The sequence below is a fragment of the Gadus chalcogrammus genome, chromosome 15 (genome assembly GCF_026213295.1).
Source record: "Gadus chalcogrammus isolate NIFS_2021 chromosome 15, NIFS_Gcha_1.0, whole genome shotgun sequence".
Classification (NCBI taxonomy): Eukaryota; Metazoa; Chordata; class Actinopteri; order Gadiformes; family Gadidae; genus Gadus; species Gadus chalcogrammus.
The window spans coordinates 8,861,504-8,879,003 of NC_079426.1; the positions used below are offsets into that span (position 1 = coordinate 8,861,504).

Sequence of the window (17,500 nt, forward strand, 5' to 3'; positions counted from 1 at the left end):
TACAATGGGCTGAGGACGGAGCTAACTAAATCAGCACCACCTTACACCGGGCTGAGGACAGGAGAACTACGTCACCACACCCTTACACTAGGCTGAGGACGGAGTTAACTACGTCACCACCACCTTACACTAGGCTGAGGACTGAGTTTACCTACGTCACCAAGACCTTACACTGGGCTGAAGAAGGAGTAAACTACGTCACCACCACCTTACACTCGGCTGGGGACGGAGTTAACTACGTCACCACCACCTTACACAGGGCTGAGGACAGGAAAACTATGTCAGCACCACCTTACAATGGGCTGAGGACGGAGCTAACTACGTCACCACCACCTTACACAGGGCTGAGGACAGGAAAACTACGTCACCACCACCTTACACTGGGCTGAGGATGGAGTTAACTACGTCACCACCACCTTACACAGGGCTGAGGATAGGAAAACTATGTCAGCACCACCTTACAATGGGCTGAGGACAGGAAAACTATGTCAGCACCACCTTACAATGGGCTGAGGACGGAGCTAACTAAATCAGCACCACCTTACACGGGGCTGAGGACGGAGCTCACTACGTCACAATCACCTCACACTGGGCTGAAGACGGAGTTAACAGCACCACCACTGAGGACAGAGTTAATCTACGTCAGCACCACCTTACACTGGGCTGGGGACAGGAAATCAAAAAAATAATAACAGACAGAGTCCTGCTGGTGAGCTGAATTGTTCCCAGTGCAGGGCCTTTGTTCCCACTTCCTCGTTTCGGACTCATTGTTATCTCCATGGAAACAGAGCCCATGTTTGTGTGTAAACAGGTGAACGTCGGTCAGGCGTCATGTGACTTCTGCCAATCTGACCTTGAGGTGTTGTGGTTGGAGCCAGAGAGGGACATGAATAATGTCTTAACGTCTTACCAGCGATGTTGCGTGACGTCACATCAGTTGGTGTTTGAAGCGAGATCCAAAACAAACAGAGCCAGCTCGCCCCTTCCGGCGCAGCCTGGGCATCGGATTTAAAATCTTTTAGTTATTTTATTTCTTTCCATCTTTCCATAGCCTTCCCAAAACGTATTCTCGTCTTGGAAAATACATGTTGATAATCCCTCACCCTCCTGCACTTCGCGTGCACTGGTGCAAAACCCCACAACACACCCCTTGTCAGTGGTTGGTTGGAATACTATTTATTTTTGTTTAGAGTGGTTGGGAGTACCATCTGTTTTTCTGTACGATCTCGGAGCATAGGCTGCCTACAGAGACACGTTTTTTTGACGGCCTGCTTATGGGGCGGGCAGCTAGCGGATCGTGAGGAAAGATAAGATGAATGTGATAATTTACGTTTCGACCTAGCATCGCTGATACAACCTTTGAACGTACAGATTAGGGTTAGCTTTCTTCTGAGCATTCTGAAGCTTTATTGACAAACACTCCTTTCATGATCCCCTCCGACTGGGTCCCTATCTGGGGGGGGGGAGGGCGGGGGGTCTTTAGCTTCCACAAGAGGCTCAAGACTCACTTGTTCAAAGTTCACCTAGACTTTGTATAGCCTGCCCCCTTACTTCCCCATACCCCCACACCCCTCTTACGCTCTTATTGTGTGTTATGTACGTCCTGGTACATAGAAACAGTGCTTAGCTATCTTGGTTCTATGAACGTCCTTACTGTACCGACAGAAATATATCGTACTTTCTCTTTCCTCTGACGAATGTACTTATTGTAAGTCGCTCTGGATAAAAACGCTCTCAATGTAAACTGTCCCGACTCTTTTGGGTCCCGGCCCTCCAGGTGAGGACCCTGCTGTGGGGGGGGGGGCTGCGTTCTCACCGTCCTGGATGCGGCCCGCCAGCGCCTCGGAGCTGAAGCCGGCGAATACCACGGTGTGGACCGCCCCGATGCGGGCGCACGCCAACATGGCCGCCACCGCCAGTGGGGACACGGGCATGTAGATGGCCACCCGGTCGCCCTTCAGGACCCCGTGGCTCCTCAGCGCGTTGGCCAATCGGCAGGTGGATTCAAGCAGCTCCCTGGAGGCGGAGGGGAGGAGTCAGCACCACACTCTGACAGAGAAGAGGAGTCAGCACCGCACTCTGACAGAGAGGGGAGGAGTCAGCACCACACTCTGACAGAGAGGGGAGGAGTCAGCACCACACTCTGACAGAGAGGGGAGGAGTCAGCACCACACTCTGACAGAGAAGAGGAGTCAGCACCGCACTCTGACAGAGAGGGGAGGAGTCAGCACCACACTCTGACAGAGAGGGGAGGAGTCAGCACCACACTCTGACGGAGAGGGGAGGAGTCAGCACCACACTCTGACAGAGAGGGGAGGAGTCAGCACCACACTCTGACAGAGAGGGGAGGAGTCAGCACCACACTGACAGAGAGGGGAGGAGTCAGCACCGCACTCTGACAGAGAGGGGAGGAGTCAGCTCCGCACTCTGACAGAGAGGGGAGGAGTCAGCACCGAACTCTGACAGAGAGGGGAGGAGTCAGCACTGCACTCTGACAGAGAGGGGAGGAGTCAGCACTGAACTCTGACAGAGAGGGGAGGAGTCAGCACCGCACTCTGACAGAGAGGGGAGGAGTCAGCACCGCACTCTGACAGAGAGGGGAGGAGTCAGCACCACACTCTGACAGAGAGGGGAGGAGTCATCACCCCTCTCTGACAGAGAGAGGAGGAGTCAGCACCGCACTCTGACAGATAGGCCTTTCACACCAAAAATAACCAAGAGCCAATTCCGGGCTGGTGCTAGGACCAGTTCAAAACTGGTTCCAGCCTTATCCCAGTTATGAACCAGTTGGTTTCACACCGGACAGAGCCAGCCATGGAGCCGGCAAGAGCAAGTCATCACGTCACTGCAAACGGCTGCAGCTGCTCGAAGATAGCCTTTGTCCGGGTTGCTCCCTCTAACTTGTTCTGGACCTCGGAAGAAGACCAGAATCCAAGGAGACAGTTTGTCTCCCCCACGGTCCACTGCGTTTTCGTCTTCACGTCCATTGTTTACTTCAGTGTTTTTAAAAATGCCTGTCTTCGTTGGTCTTCCTGTTTATGAAGGTATGGATAACCCCGCCCCCTGCCCCTGGCGTAAAGGCAGTTCTCGTTCTAGCCCAGCTCAATCCTGGGGTTGGAGTTGAACCGGTTTTTACAGGCTGGAGCAAGTTCTCTGGCGTTGTGAAACCAAAACACTGGCTCTAGCTCCGAACTAGCCCGGAACGGGCTCAGATTTTGCGGCGGTGTGAAAGGCCGAATGGCGTTTCCACTGCAGGGTGCGGTATGGTTCGGTTCGCAAAGGTGTGCTACGGATTGCGTTTCCATCGCCAAAAGTGGGCGTGACCCGGACTGAGCCGTACTAGTTTTTCCCTCGTCTTCAGTACTCCTCCGTTGGGGTACTGAGACGCCTGAAAGGGTGCCGGAAAATTCGGGCTGCACACCCCCTCCGTTGATTGGTCGACAGAATCGTCACTTCCGGGCGACGTGGGGGAAAAAACAAACAAACAGTAGCCTCCTTGATTAACTGCCATATGAAAAGCATAAAGGCGCAATACCGCCCCCTCCCCACCGGACTTAGGCGAACCGAACCGTAACGCACCCTGAAGTGGAAATGCGGCATAAGAGAGGGAGCAGTACTAGATGTTATTAAGCTGCTCTATTAAAGAGCAGTACTAGATGTTATTAAGCTGCTCTATTAAAGAGCAGTACTAGATGTTATTAAGCTGCTGTATTAAAGAGCAGTACTAGATGTTATTAAGCTGCTCTATTAAAGAGCAGTACTAGAGGTTATTAAGCTGCTGTATTAAAGAGCAGTAGTAGATGTTATTAAGCTGCTCTATTAAAGAGCAGTACTAGATGTTATTAAGCTGCTGTATTAAAGAGCAGTACTAGATGTTATTAAGCTGCTGTATTAAAGAGCAGTACTAGATGTTATTAAGCTGCTGTATTAAAGAGCAGTACTAGATGTTATTAAGCTGCTCTATTAAAGAGCAGTACTAGATGTTATTAAGCTGCTGTATTAAAGAGCAGTACTAGATGTTATACTAAAGCCCCCCCAGCAGTGTGAGCAGCAGCTGGGGTCTGGGGAGTACGTCTGCAGCTGTTTCTTGAGGGGAGAATGTAAACGATGTGAAGCTCCAGAACTTTCCACACATTCCTGCTGCGTTCAGAGGATGAGTGGAAAACCAGACAGCCGGTAGCTCCTTGGCTACCACCAGAGGCATGGACCACTGATACTGTCTCGTTCTAGGAAGATCCTTAGGACCAATCCCAATCCCACCCCTTCCCCCTCCCCCTCCCCCTTGTTTTTGCGCGTGCATGTGAGGGATAGGGCTGTCTCAATACTCATTTGGGTTAAGGGCTAGGGCCAAGACGTAGGGCTACGTAGCCCTTGAAATGAAGCTTCCGAAGGACCACACTTGAAACAGAGTACTTTGAGGAAATGCCCGCCGGCAAATTTGGCAGCAGTCATGAATCCTTACTAGTAGTTGTTATTATTAACTCACAGACTCATGCTGTGAAGATGACCTCTTTTGACGTAGCAGTCCGCTAGTGTCAAGCGATGATGACGTGACGGTTATGGAGGGTTGTCTCATTTCTCTCATTACTAACGTTCTTATCCCCTCTGTATTTAGGGGCAAGGGGAAGACTCAGACAAGGTGGAGGGGGAAGGGGTGGAAATGGTTTTGGCTCTTTACTGTACCCACAGTGATATATTGTTGTTTTTCTTTCTCTGACAAATGTACTTATTGTAGGTGGCCTTGAATAAAAGCGTCTGCACAGAGACAGAGACAGAGGTCTTGGAGCTGACAGCTGGGTGGTGTGGTGGAGGTGGAGACACTCGTGAGAGGTCAGAAGGTCAGGGTTATTCGACATGCGTCTGTTAACTGGGGGGCGGTTGCTGGTCATTCTGCAGACGCTGGGTGAGTTTGGAGCGGTTCTAATAATAAATAATAGTATAAACTAATATATACTTATATATAATAGTATAGAATAATTTACAATAACATATAATATTATATAATAATGTATCATAATATATAATAGTATAATCATGGATCATGTTACAGTCCTACCTGTATTTAACTTACACCTTTAATAATACAATTAAACAATAACATGATAATAATATATGAATAATAATTTAATACCAAATAAGGGTCATGTTAGGGTCCTACCTTTGGTTATAATATAACATATAATACTATATAAGCGGTTGTGTTTAATCCTGTAGATTATAATATAATACTATAAAGGGGTTGTGTTACAGGTTATAATAATATGTAACACTATATAAGGGATCGTGTTACCTATCGGTTATAAGATAATATATATAGCCATATAAAGGTCGTGTTACCTATAGGTCACCTTCACCTCGGTTCCAGGTTCATCTCGCTCCCAGATCAGAGCGACTCGCTCTGGATGAGTCTGCGCGTGCACGTCCAGGCAGTTCACTGTCTCATACACACATGCACACACACGCGCACACGCATACAAACACGCACATGTAACGCACTTACGCGCGCGCGCACGCACGCACGCACGCACGCACGCACACACACACACACACACACACACACACACACACACACACACACACACACACACACACACACACACACACACACACACACACACACACAGGTTGAGATAGTTAGATTCAGTCTGTGACCATGATGCGGATGTTGCCTCGGAATGCGCGCGGGGTAACAAAACGTTTCAGCTTCGTGTCTGAGAGTAGGGAAGTTCGGAACTGTTTGTTTATCTATCTGGTCTATCTATCGAATCTAATGCATGCCTTCAGCGGGGTCACTAGAGCAAAACCTTTGGATGGTTCAACGACCAGCCATGCCTACCGGACACGTTGAGCCGTCCTCCCAGGAACCATCGCACCTGACCCTTGTCGAGGTCGCAGTCCTGGACACGTTCGAAGGGCTTCGTCCAGCTCAGCCTTTCCTGTGCGATGGAGCCCCAGAAAGTGTCCGGGTCTTCCCGGGACATCTGCTGCAGCTCCGGGTAGGAGAGCCCCGCGAGCCGAGCGCTCAAGGTCGGCGTGAAGCACTCGCTATCCCCGTGGCGGGGCGCGCTGCTGCAGATCGCCCTCCCGCCGCTCCTCAGCGGCAACCAGACCGGGGCGGGGAGCCTCAATCGGAGCACAGAGCCTCTCCTGAGGACCGCAGCCATGGTCGAGCACCGCCGACCCCCTGGTGTCCCGTCGTCTGGTCGGCCAGATGGACGTCGCTGCAGACGACGATGGGGACGATGGGTGCCTGGCTGTACGAGCTGGTGGAGCCTGGAGGAATTGAAGGAGAGGTTGGAGCGCTCTGTTGTGTCATCAGACGTCTCAGGGTGCGGGTGTGCGTGCGTATGAGTGTGTGTGTGTTTGTGTGTGCGGGGTCGGTGAGCACAAAGGCCTACAGAGTTACAGCCAGGGACCAGGAATATCAGTTAAACACCATCTAGTAGGCTACCCAAAGAGGACCGAGAACACCGCTACTAGAAGGTCACACTGTGAGCGACAGCCCTACTCTATCTGTAGAAATACTAAGTCTGATAAAGAAAGTTGAAAGTAGTCGTGGAGGTTGTAATGGCCTGGGTCAGGTCTGCAGCGCCCCCGTGTGGATCAGAGGGGAAGACAGGTTTATATGAAAGAGGAATTGTCTCCGGAATGGGGTCACTCGCCTGTAGAAAGACATTATTGACAATTTTATAATAAAATCGTGTCATAATATAAACGGTATGCGCGGTTTTACTGAATACAATTCAAATGAGTCATTAAACCTTATTACGCTAATTAGGCCTGGAAATAACAAGACGGTTTAAATATATTTTATGTCAGAGAATGTCAGGACTACTTGATCAAGCAATATATTGACGTAATGGGATAATGCTGCCGACTAGGGGCGTGAGTGGAGTACTGTAAAAATAATGCAAAAAAATAATCCAAAAAATTAAATCTTTATCTCCCAACCGGATTAGCGCTAAAACACGATGACGTGTCGAGCAGTGGAGAACCTGGGTAAACACTTCTCCTCCACCAGGATTAGTTCACGCTCTTGTTTTCAAGACCAAACAGCATCAAAACTAGGCTACTGTCTGGATTAGACACACACACACACACACACACACACACACACACACACACACACACACACACACACACACACACACACACACACACACACACACACACACACACACACACACACACACACACACACACACACACACACACACACACACACACACACACACACACACACAAAGCCATGTAATTATAATAACTAATTATAACTATAATTAATAATTAGGTATATAGTAGGAATAATAACACAAATAAATAATTATTAAATGTTATTCATTATTGATAATGTGCTTGAAATGTGTTTTTAATGCTGCAGGATGGATTCTACATAAACCCATTACAGAAGCTCAATCATGAAATGAATAATAGATCAACATGTTTGTCCCGTGGTCTGAAACAAAAGATGAACCGCGTCACCTCCTCATCACATCCTCCTCCTCATCACATCCTCCTCCTCCTCCTCATCATCACCTCCTCCTCTTCCTCCTCATCACCTCCTCCTCATCACCTCCACCTCCTCATCACCTCCTCCTCCTCATCACATCCTCCTCCTCCTCCTCATCATCACCTCCTCCTCCTCACACCACCTCCTCCTCCTCATCACCTCCTCCTAATCACATCCTCCTCCTCCTCCTCCTCCTCACCACCTCCTCCTCCTCATCACATCCTCCTCCTCCTCACCACCTCCTCCTCCTCATCACCTCCTCCTCATCACCTCCTCCTCATCATCAACTCCTCCTCCTCATGACCCCCCCCTCATCACCTCCCCCGCCTCCTCCTCTTCCTCTTCATCACCTCCTCCTCCTCATCATCAACTCCTCCTCCTCATGACCTTCCCCTCATCACCGCCTCCTCCTCTTCCTCTTCATCACCTCCTCCTCCTCATCACCTCCTCATCACGTCCTCCTCCTCATTAACATGAATAGTCTGCAGAAGAGACTGCATTAACGGGGCTTTTGTTTTGAACATACATTCTGGAGTTACAGACAGTGTGTGGTTTGTAAATACCTTGCCAACCAGACACTTTCAGGCCTACAGCCTAAAGCTCTTCACGAGCTGCAGATCTTTATAGAAATGTACCTCGGCACTTGTTGATTCTCTGATCATCCTAACTTTGTATTTGACACTCTTTCCTCTGCCTGTTTTTCTAGGATTCCTCCTCGGTGAAGGAGGAATCCTTCACAGCCTGTCGCTCCTCCCCACTGAGGCTAAAGAGCCGCTCATCAACAGATTACCGTGGCGCTCGCAACGTTTTCCCTCTGGAAAAACATTCTGGGTGGTTTTGGACACATCATCCGTGTTCGGACAACAATATGAGATTAGAGAGAAGATCAGAGGGATTAGAAGAGGCCGCGGCGAGGAGGAGCAGCAATTACGTGATTAAGAAGCCATTAGCCGGGGCTGGACGTGATTAGGGCCGCCATCAGCGTCTTCCTTAAAACACGTATTATACATGTTAATATCTCCTCTTAAGAGCCGCCGGAGAGCAGGCCATTAACGCCTCCTGCCCAGGGAGAGATGAGCTGGACGGTCGTCATGGAGACACTCTCCTCCTGTCACGCCCAGAGACAGTTCAGTTCAGTTCAAACGTCTGCGGCCCCCCACCCACGGACCCTGCTGACAGGACAGGTAGAGGGGTCTTCTACATCAGGACGTTTAGCAGATGCTTTTATCCCAAGCGACTTACAATAAGTACATTTGTCAGAAGAAGGAGTGTCTGAGTGTGTTAGAGTGTGTTAGAGAGTGTTAGAGAGTGTTTAAGAGTGTGTTAGAGATGTGTGAGAGAGGTGACCAGGGGGTTCTGGAAGGTTCTGGGGACCCTGACCTGTTGGGGGTTAGGGTTAGGGTCCAGCCTTCTCCACCAAACGCTGTTCCCTTGGCAGGTCCATTCAAACTTGGGTTCCTTGCACAGTGTAGGCTACAACATTTTCAACACACCTTAATAGTATTAAGCAAACAATCGACTTTTCTGTTCTGAATGAGATTCCATCGTCGAGGAGATGATAATTGATGACAGGCCAATCGGTTGGCTATGTAGTGTGTAAGATTGCATTATCATTTCGCTGTCAACGTAAAGGAGCCTTTACTTTGAAGGAACCCTCTGCCGTGTATTTGCAAACGGTTCCAGCCTCTTATCTTTGGTCCAGCTGTGGCTCCTCAGATAAACTGTAGACCCCTACTTCACGTCGACTATCATATCCTCTGCAAGTGCTTTCATTATAGCGACAACTTGTGCTTGTAGCACAGCTGTAAACTGATCATTTTAGCGTCAAGGATGATAGCCTATTTCAGACCGGAAGTGTAAGCAAAACCGGAACAACCGAGAATGTAAACCAGAGCTCCGAGGGCTGTTGCTGGTGGTGAAATCAATGTGTGACCCTTGTGTGGAAATTTTAAATGTTGAACCCAAAATGTCGTTTTGACTCAAAGATGTATCTTCATTTTGTAAATTGGCTCTTTGAACAAACATTTCAGCATCTTGTGTGAGTATAGTGTTGAGTATAAGTATCTTTATGTCTCTCTATCTTTAGGGTTACCTTCTCTCTCTGTTAACTTCTTTTAATCTGGAGTTAGCCTATATTTAATATGTTAATGACAGAAGAGAGCATCATCAGAGTAAAACTATCTAACGACTGAAGTATCATCAGATAATAACTGATAGATAGTCTACATTTTATAAGCATTATAATTACTTATACTTATAGATAATAGTTTTATAATCATTATGGATAATAGTCAATGTATAATCATTGGATAAAAGTTGTATTTTCATTAAAGATAATAGCCCTTACTTTATTATCATTTTAGATAATAATTTTGACTCATAGATTATAGCATTTTTTATCATTAGGCCTATAGATAATAGTCCTAATCATTCTATAATAATTGAATATCCTTATAGATAATGGCCTGTACGTCATTATATTATTATTATTATTATTATTATTATTATTAATAATAATAATAATAATAATATTATTATTATTATTATTATAACTACTTTATTATTATTGTAGATAACAGCACACTTATTATAATTTTCCCAATACGGCAAGTCCCAGCACCGGTTTACCAGTTTATTAAAAAAGGATCTTCCAATGCGTGTTTTAAGACCTAGACTGAACATTGGTATAATGGTTAAATCAGTCCGTTTAAAACAACCTATCAAACATCTGCGTCTGGTAAGCTTCGGCTGTTTTGAGATCAAACTGAACGGAAAACATTTAAAGATTATTTCACATTAATTGAGACCGCTATCAAAGCCCATGATTAAGATTTAAAGCCATTAATAATTCGAGTCATCAAGATGATTTTCTCTGAGTGTTTCCTCGTCACTAAACACGAGACCTTAAACAGAACATGCGGCCGATTCCAAAAATACGTTCCTTTATTTACCAAACGGATCGTTATTGCTTATGTAGATACATCATAAAAAACATGAATATTACATGAAATACATTCATTAACAACATATTTGCTCTTTTGAGTTGCATATATTTTGCCCAATCAGCCCCGGAGTCACAGAGTGGCAATAGCTTCGATATCTGGTGGATTATTACAGAGTATAGCAACATCACAGGATCTCTTCTTTAAACACCGAGCATATAAAACATCATTTAAATACATAAATACAGTGAACAATATTGCGGTAATTACATGATGGATACGCGAACTTCGTCTCGTAAGTCCTTAAAATAAAAAATAATATATAAATAATAGAATAGTCTTCAGAGGGTTGCTCTGTGTGCAATGGGCGGAAGTTGGTCCCGGTGGTTCCGGTCAGTCGTGGTCGGAGTCGCTGCGGGGGGTCCGAGGGGGGGCCGGGGAGGCCGGCCTCAAAGTGCTCTTGGTGCTGCTGCTGCTGCTGTCGTGCTTGGAGGTGCTGGACAGGTCCATGGCCATGTCGTCGCTGTCCTCGGCCTGCGAGGCCCGGCCGCTCCACACCGGGCTTTCCCGGCCCTCCTCCTTCGCCTTGTGGTGCTCCTCCACCGGGGACTCCGCGCGGGAGGAGTCGGGGCTCCCCGGGGCGTCCTTCGGGACCTCCAGAGACTTCTTGTGCATTCCTGAGGGAACGAGAGAAGGTCACGTTAGTGTTTCGTTTTTATCATTTATATATTTATAATATTTAATTATTCAGCTCTATTAAACCCCGAGGCCTAAAATACTTTTCTCCTAATTTTTAAATACGTTTTTCATAATGCACCACCATTTTCATTTAAGAAATGATAGCCTATAATATACTCAATATTTGTGTTTAACTGTATTGTGATGAGCAATTATTAGATTAAATTATTTACAGATAGGCTTACTGGATTTTTATCTACAAAATAATTTGGTTGGTAAAAAACTCTATTCGTATATCCGTATAATAAACATCTGGTATAAATCACGTGACCTATATATATATATATATAGATCCATATTTATATCGACCTATACACATATGCATATATATACACATCTGTATGTAGGCATACATAGATACGAGGGATGTGTTTATATAGATCAGTGTATATATGCATATAGATCTATATGCATGGATATATATATATATATATATATATATATATATATATATATATATATATATATATATATATATATATATATATATATATATAGATATAGATATAGATATAGATATAGATATAGATCTCTCCATATAGGGCAGAGTGGTGTCTGAATGTAGAATGAGGGAACAACCTGCAGGTTGCTCACCTAGGAGCCAGGGAGCACACGACCCCATCAGGCCGCTCTTGGCAGAGTTGATGATGGACTGAGGCAGCGGGATTGAGTGCCGCACCATGGCGCCGTACAGCCCGTACTCCGCCATCACGCTGCTGCGGCCCCAGCATTTCTCCCGCTTCCGCCACTTGGCGCGTCGGTTCTGGAACCACACCTGGATCCGGTCCTCCGGGAGCTCCGTCTTCATCGCAAGCATTTCGCGCGCGTACACGTCGGGGTAGTGCGCCTCGTGGAAGGCCTTCTCGAGCTCTTCGAGCTGGTGCGACGTGAACACGGTCCTGAAGATACAACACACGCGCTGTTAGGACCGGGTCTCCGTTAACGGAGCTCCGGGACGTAGACCGGGCAAGGGGTCAGCAACGGGGACGTAGACCGGGCTAACGGGTCGATAACGGGGGCGGGGCTTACGGGTCGGTAACGGGGGTGGGGCTAACGGGTCGGTAACGGGCTTACCGGTGTCTCCGTTTCTTCCTCTTCTGGGACCCGGTCCCGGAGCTCTTGGGGTCGTTGCGGTCGGACAGACCCTCCTCGTCTGGGGAGAGAAACGGAGGTCCATTTAGAGGAGGAGACCCAGAGAGACCCGCCCTCACGGAGCAGACCCATGCTCTCTCTGCGGTCCTCAGACCCAAAGAACTAACGACCCGAGACCGAATTTAAAGTCTGACTCCGTGTCGTTGTTAATCGAGTCCCCCCCCGCCCCCGAATCCAAAAGCACGTTCCTTTATTGACCAAACGGATCTTTATTGCTTATGCAGATACATCATGAATAGCTTCTATGTCTGGTGGATTACTACAGAATGCAGAGACATCACAGGAGTCAACACTGAACATCTCCCCCCCACCCCACCCCCCAGTAACCGGAATACTCCCCCCCCCCCCTCCCCGAGTGAGCACCTACCGGAGTAGGGGTCCCGCTGCTGCTCCTGGAGGCTTTGCAGGTAGTGGCTCTCCGAGCGGGCCTGCAGCAGGGGCAGGTGGCCGGGCATGAAGCAGGGGGCTCCCGTGGGCTGCTGGGCCGCCAGGCTGCACAGAAAGCCCAATCCGAGGGGCAGCGAGCCCCCGGGGAACGGGTATCCCCCGAGGCCCGCGCTCTGCACCTCGCCGCTCCCACCTAATCCCGGGGCGGACGGGCGAGAGGACTGGATGTCCGTCTCGAGCCCCAACAGGTCCGTGATCGCAAAGCCCTTTGACCGGAAACCGGAGCCGTGCAGTCGTGATTTATCGATTCCGAATCCTGGCGTGAGCATCCTGACCTTCGGTCTGTCCTCGCTGTCCTCTCGCGCCGTCATGCTGGACTTTCTCTTCACGAGCCGGTGGCTGATGAGGCTCGAGATGGGAGGGGGCGTGCATTTATCCGCGCCCTGTCCGCCAGGGATCATCCGCGGCGGCCAATCAGGAGCCAGCAGTCCGTGCGGACGGGTCGCGAGGGGGTGGGCGTGTCCCCGGGGATTAATTGCCACCAATTTCCCCTTCAATCCTTTGAGGATTTTCATCCGCGCGCTCGTTCAGAGTTCCAACGCGCGCAGCCACTATAGACGGCACGCGGCCTGTTGTCCATAGCAACACCATCAGGACCGCCTTATCAGGTCCACGTGACCGCACGTGTCGCTGTGATGAATTAGCTTTAAAACGAACTGCGATATGAGTTTTGGTTTAGGCTTATTTTTTTTAATTCTTAACGGACCTCAACGTGGAGGGACGGAATGCATGAGCGCGCGCCCTGTCAATATTTATCCATTAGGCTATCCAATTTTGATGACAAACGTGGCGCTTGGGACGTGTTTATGAGCGTCTGTGTGTGTTTGTATGTGTGTGTGTGTGTGTGTGTGTGTGTGTGTGTGTGTGTGTGTGTGTGTGTGTGTGTGTGTGTGTGTGTGTGTGTGTGTGTGTGTGATGTTTGATGTTTAATTTCATCTTGGCACGAGGCCTTGCTGACACGTGCCCCCTCGGCGCGCGGCTACTTTCACTGGTCCTGACAACACGCGCTACGCGCGCGCCCTAATTAGAGTTTTAATCCTTACAGCGCGCGTCACCGGGCAGATATTACAGATATTAGAGATATTAGGGCGGTTGGGCCTCGGAATCAGCTTTATTCGCTGTAGTTAAAGTTAATTCGACGTGTCTCGCTCCAAAATGAAGCTCCTTACGTGGAAAGTCATTTGGAAATTAGGGCCAAGTTGCGGTAATCCCCGCGCGGCTGGCGGAGACAGTGCGGTGCTGAGCTACTCTGACATTGAAAGAGTAAACACATCCTGGCCCGCAGGCCCCATGGGGGCCCAAAATAAAAAAGCCAAAAGCAATTAGAGAAATCGTCTTATAAGATAATTAAACCAAATAGCCTACATTAAATGTGTTTAATCTAAGAGCTTTCCAAAATGTGCGGTCGGAGCCCGGTGGGCCTCGACGCGGTCCGCTCTGACTCAAGCTTTGTTTGGGCTCAGAACCACAATTAAATGTCCTCTAAATGGATTATCGCTTATGGGTGATTTCAGATATTTGAAATAATAAAATTGATATTAGGAGGACTTAATATGATCAGACAAAAAAGCCTTTCGATTAAGGATAATGAAGCTTTATCCACGGTAGAGTATTTTAGTGGTAAATACAATTAAATAAAGAAGCGATTTAGTGTCCGCTCATCACATTCTGACGGACGTCACGTTCCTGATCAAATGAAATCCAACAGTTAACAGGCGATTATTAGTAATAATAATAATTACGTATATACTGTATATATATATAGGCTATATATACATATAGGCTATATAGGCCTATATATATAGGCCTATTATATTTTATCATTGGTTGTTTTTTTGTTGTTTTCGTATGTATGTATATATTCTATCTGTATATATATATATATACATATATAGGCTATATATATGTATATATTCTATATGTATAATATTCTTCTTTTTATTTTGTTGTTTGTTGTGAAAATGTGACTGGATGTTTACAAAGGATTCAATAAAATCTATCAATAATAATAACAATAATGATAATGATAATAATAATTATAATTACTTAATAAATAATAATAATAATGATAATGTTACAGAGTAATTGCTCCCGGTCTAGAGGCCTTACTGTCCGGTTTGTTCATCATTAAAGTGAACTCCCACTAGCGCGGCCGCTCAGCGGGCAAAAGGCCGCAGTGCGGATCTCTGTTTCTCTGCTCCTCCTCAACAGAGCGAATCTCTCTTTCTAACTGCTCCTCCTCACCAGATGCGCTCTGGTTTCCCTTAAAAGAGGAGGAGAGAAAGAGAAACATTATTCTAAGGTCAGATTAAAAGGGTTTCATGGTGTCATCCGGCGGGATTATCGGGATTAAACTAATCAGTCAATGTTTCTCTACTCGTTATTTTCCACACAAGATATCCAGGCGATTGTCGATTCAACCGTCAAGATTTTTAATCTCTTAAAGAGCCTAACATAAAAAAAAAATCGCTATTTGCTCTAATTTAGCGGGACGCACGCGGAGGCTGGCCGCCGGAGAGAGGCCCGTCCCCCGCCGGCCAGCCCACCGCGACCCGCCCCACCGGGACTTAATGAAATAATACCAGCTGTTCACTAAACACTTCTGTCAATCTTGTGCATTACAGAGGCTTAACTCTAACTTATTTTCCAATTTAATTTGTATATTTTTTCTCTGACATTACGTGACGTTTTCCCATATTTTATATTCGTGCCTAATTTAAAATCTCCATAAAAATGTCAACAGTGGGCTTTCGATTGAGTTTACGTGAAATGTTAAAAGACAGTTACAGAGTATGATCAAAAAAAATTAATTGATCAACTATAATACAATGTGTGTGTGTGTGTGTGTGTGTGTGTGTGTGTGTGTGTGTGTGTGTGTGTGTGTGTGTGTGTGTGTGTGTGTGTGTGTGTGTGTGTGTGTGTGTGTGTGTGTGTGTGCGTGTGTGTGCGTGTGAGTGTGTGTGTGTGTGTGTGTGTGTGTGTGTGTGTGTGTGCGCGCGCGTGCATGAGTTTGTGCGTGTGCGTGTGGATACACGTTAGCTGTAGTAGATTCTCAGACGAACAGACAGACAGACAGACAGACAGACAGACAGACAGACAGACAGACAGACAGACAGACAGACAGACAGACAGACTGGGTGTTGAATGTTATTCCTCAACCTCTCGTTCCTGCGGGAGGGGGGGAGGGGGGGGGGGGGGTGTCTCTGTTCCTCGACACCCCCCTCGCTTGCCCCAGCAGGCAGAGAGAGAGAGAGAGGGCCAGATGTCACAGTCCTCTCTCTCTTCCTTAAGATTAGCCAGTGCTTAGCTTAGAGCATAGCTTAGCGCTCAGCTAAGTGCTGGACACTGCACTACAGATGTGGAGGAATCCATAGGATCCAGCTCACCTCCCAAACCCGCTCTCATTTAAAAACCTTTTGGATTTGAACCGTATAATGTTATTACCCGTGGCTGTGATGAGCAAAGAGAAAAAGACAACCTGTGTGTGTGTACGTGTGTGTGTGTGTGTGTGAGAGCATGTGAATATGTGTGTGTTTGTGTGTTTGAGTGTGTGTTTGAGTGTGTGTGTGTGTGTGTGTGTGTGTGTGTGTGTGTGTGTGTGTGTGTGTGTGTGTGTGTGTGTGTGTGTGTGTGTGTGTGTGTGAATGTGTGTGTGTCTGTGTTTTCTGTTTCTATAATGTTTTTGAATGACAAACTGGATTTGAAGGAAGAGATGTATTGATTATGATGGGGATCAATAATCGACAGATGCAAATGGTTAATTGTTCTGCTTTACATCCCATCCAGTGCTGAGCTCTAAGTTGTCTCTGTCTGGTTCTCATGATGAGTGACAGCAGGTCCTCTGCCTCTCAGACTCAGAGGCTCAGACCAAACCTATCAGAACCAAAACCAGTCATGATCCGAGCGGTCCGACCCAGAACCCGTCATAACAAGGCTGGGACCTGTGTCCTAACGAGCGGGGACCCCCAGCCCCCTTTGTGTTTCTGTTCTCTTTCAATTAGTTTGATCCAAACAGAAGCCTGTTCCCAGGGCATGAATAGACCAATTAAAGGCTTCGCTCTAATTAGACGCTCCGTCTCGTTAAACGGTTCTGTTGTCGGCTGTGAGGCCGTCTTGGCCGTAAGCGATAGCAGTAATTGGTCTCTTCCACTCCCCCCCCCCCCCCCCCCCCCCCCCCCGACGGCGGCAGAACTCGGGGGTCCGTCACAGGAGGAACCGTCCTCCGCCCGGCAGACCCCCAGCCCCTCTCACCCCCACCCCCTCCCACCATCCCCACCGGCCGGGGTGTTGCTTGTTTGGCGGCTCCATTGTTGCCGGGACAATGGGCGCAGCACGCGGCCCCGCCCTGGCCCCGCCCGCGACCCCACCCTCGACCCCGCCCGTGACACCCTCCCCCCCCCCCCCCCCCACCAGCGACATCCGCCAGGACCGACGGCGCCCCGTCATTATTCAAAAATGCACATTTATGCAAATAGCGGCGGGTAGATTAACCTAATTCAGTGATGTAAACAACTTCTGGGCCGGGATTAAAGTTTTTTTTCTCAATTAGACTGGAGTGTGTGTCTGGAAGTCTGGAGCCGCGCCCCCCCACGGTCCTCATTTACATTTAGTAATCTGCCCCCCCCAAGCCAGACAGGTCTGCACAAACAACCCTCCGGTGGCACGCTCTAATGGCTAATGACTACCGTTAATACTGGACCTGTCTGCCGCT

General features: G+C 47.8%; 2 protein-coding genes across 2 annotated transcripts in view; both read right to left on the minus strand.

The window, feature by feature from the left end:
- acss1 (acyl-CoA synthetase short chain family member 1) overlaps window positions 1-6,524 on the minus strand; it is an 18,277-nt gene extending 11,753 nt beyond the window's left edge. Inside the window, exons 1-4 of the mRNA XM_056610142.1 lie at window positions 6,399-6,524; window positions 5,837-6,273; window positions 5,338-5,434; window positions 1,817-2,016 (exon numbers count right to left, since the gene is read on the minus strand). Coding sequence (XP_056466117.1) covers window positions 1,817-2,016; window positions 5,338-5,434; window positions 5,837-6,164 — 625 coding nt within the window. The 5' untranslated portion in view covers window positions 6,165-6,273; window positions 6,399-6,524. The remainder of the gene's footprint in view (window positions 1-1,816; window positions 2,017-5,337; window positions 5,435-5,836; window positions 6,274-6,398) is intronic.
- Window positions 6,525-10,845: 4,321 nt separating this feature from the next.
- Window positions 10,846-13,101, minus strand: vsx1 (visual system homeobox 1 homolog, chx10-like). Its single transcript, XM_056610153.1, has 4 exons — window positions 12,710-13,101; window positions 12,265-12,343; window positions 11,785-12,089; window positions 10,846-11,129 (listed from the first exon to the last, which is right to left on the minus strand). Exons 1-4 carry the CDS (start codon window positions 13,098-13,100, stop codon window positions 10,846-10,848), a joined length of 1,059 nt encoding a protein of 352 aa, XP_056466128.1. The 5' UTR covers window position 13,101.
- Between the last annotated feature and the right edge of the window lie 4,399 nt (window positions 13,102-17,500).

What these genes read in the sequence shown, in the direction of transcription:
- vsx1 (XM_056610153.1), bottom strand. Translation starts at nt 13,100, where the DNA reads ATGACGGCGCGAGAGGACAGCGAGGACAGACCGAAGGTCAGGATGCTC. An exon ending in AGGAAGAAACGGAGACACCG is followed by an intron (nt 12,090 to 12,264) that starts GTAAGCCCGTTA and finishes TTGTATCTTCAG; the next exon opens with GACCGTGTTCACGTCGCACC. An exon ending in GTGTGCTCCCTGGCTCCTAG is followed by an intron (nt 11,130 to 11,784) that starts GTGAGCAACCTG and finishes TCGTTCCCTCAG; the next exon opens with GAATGCACAAGAAGTCTCTG.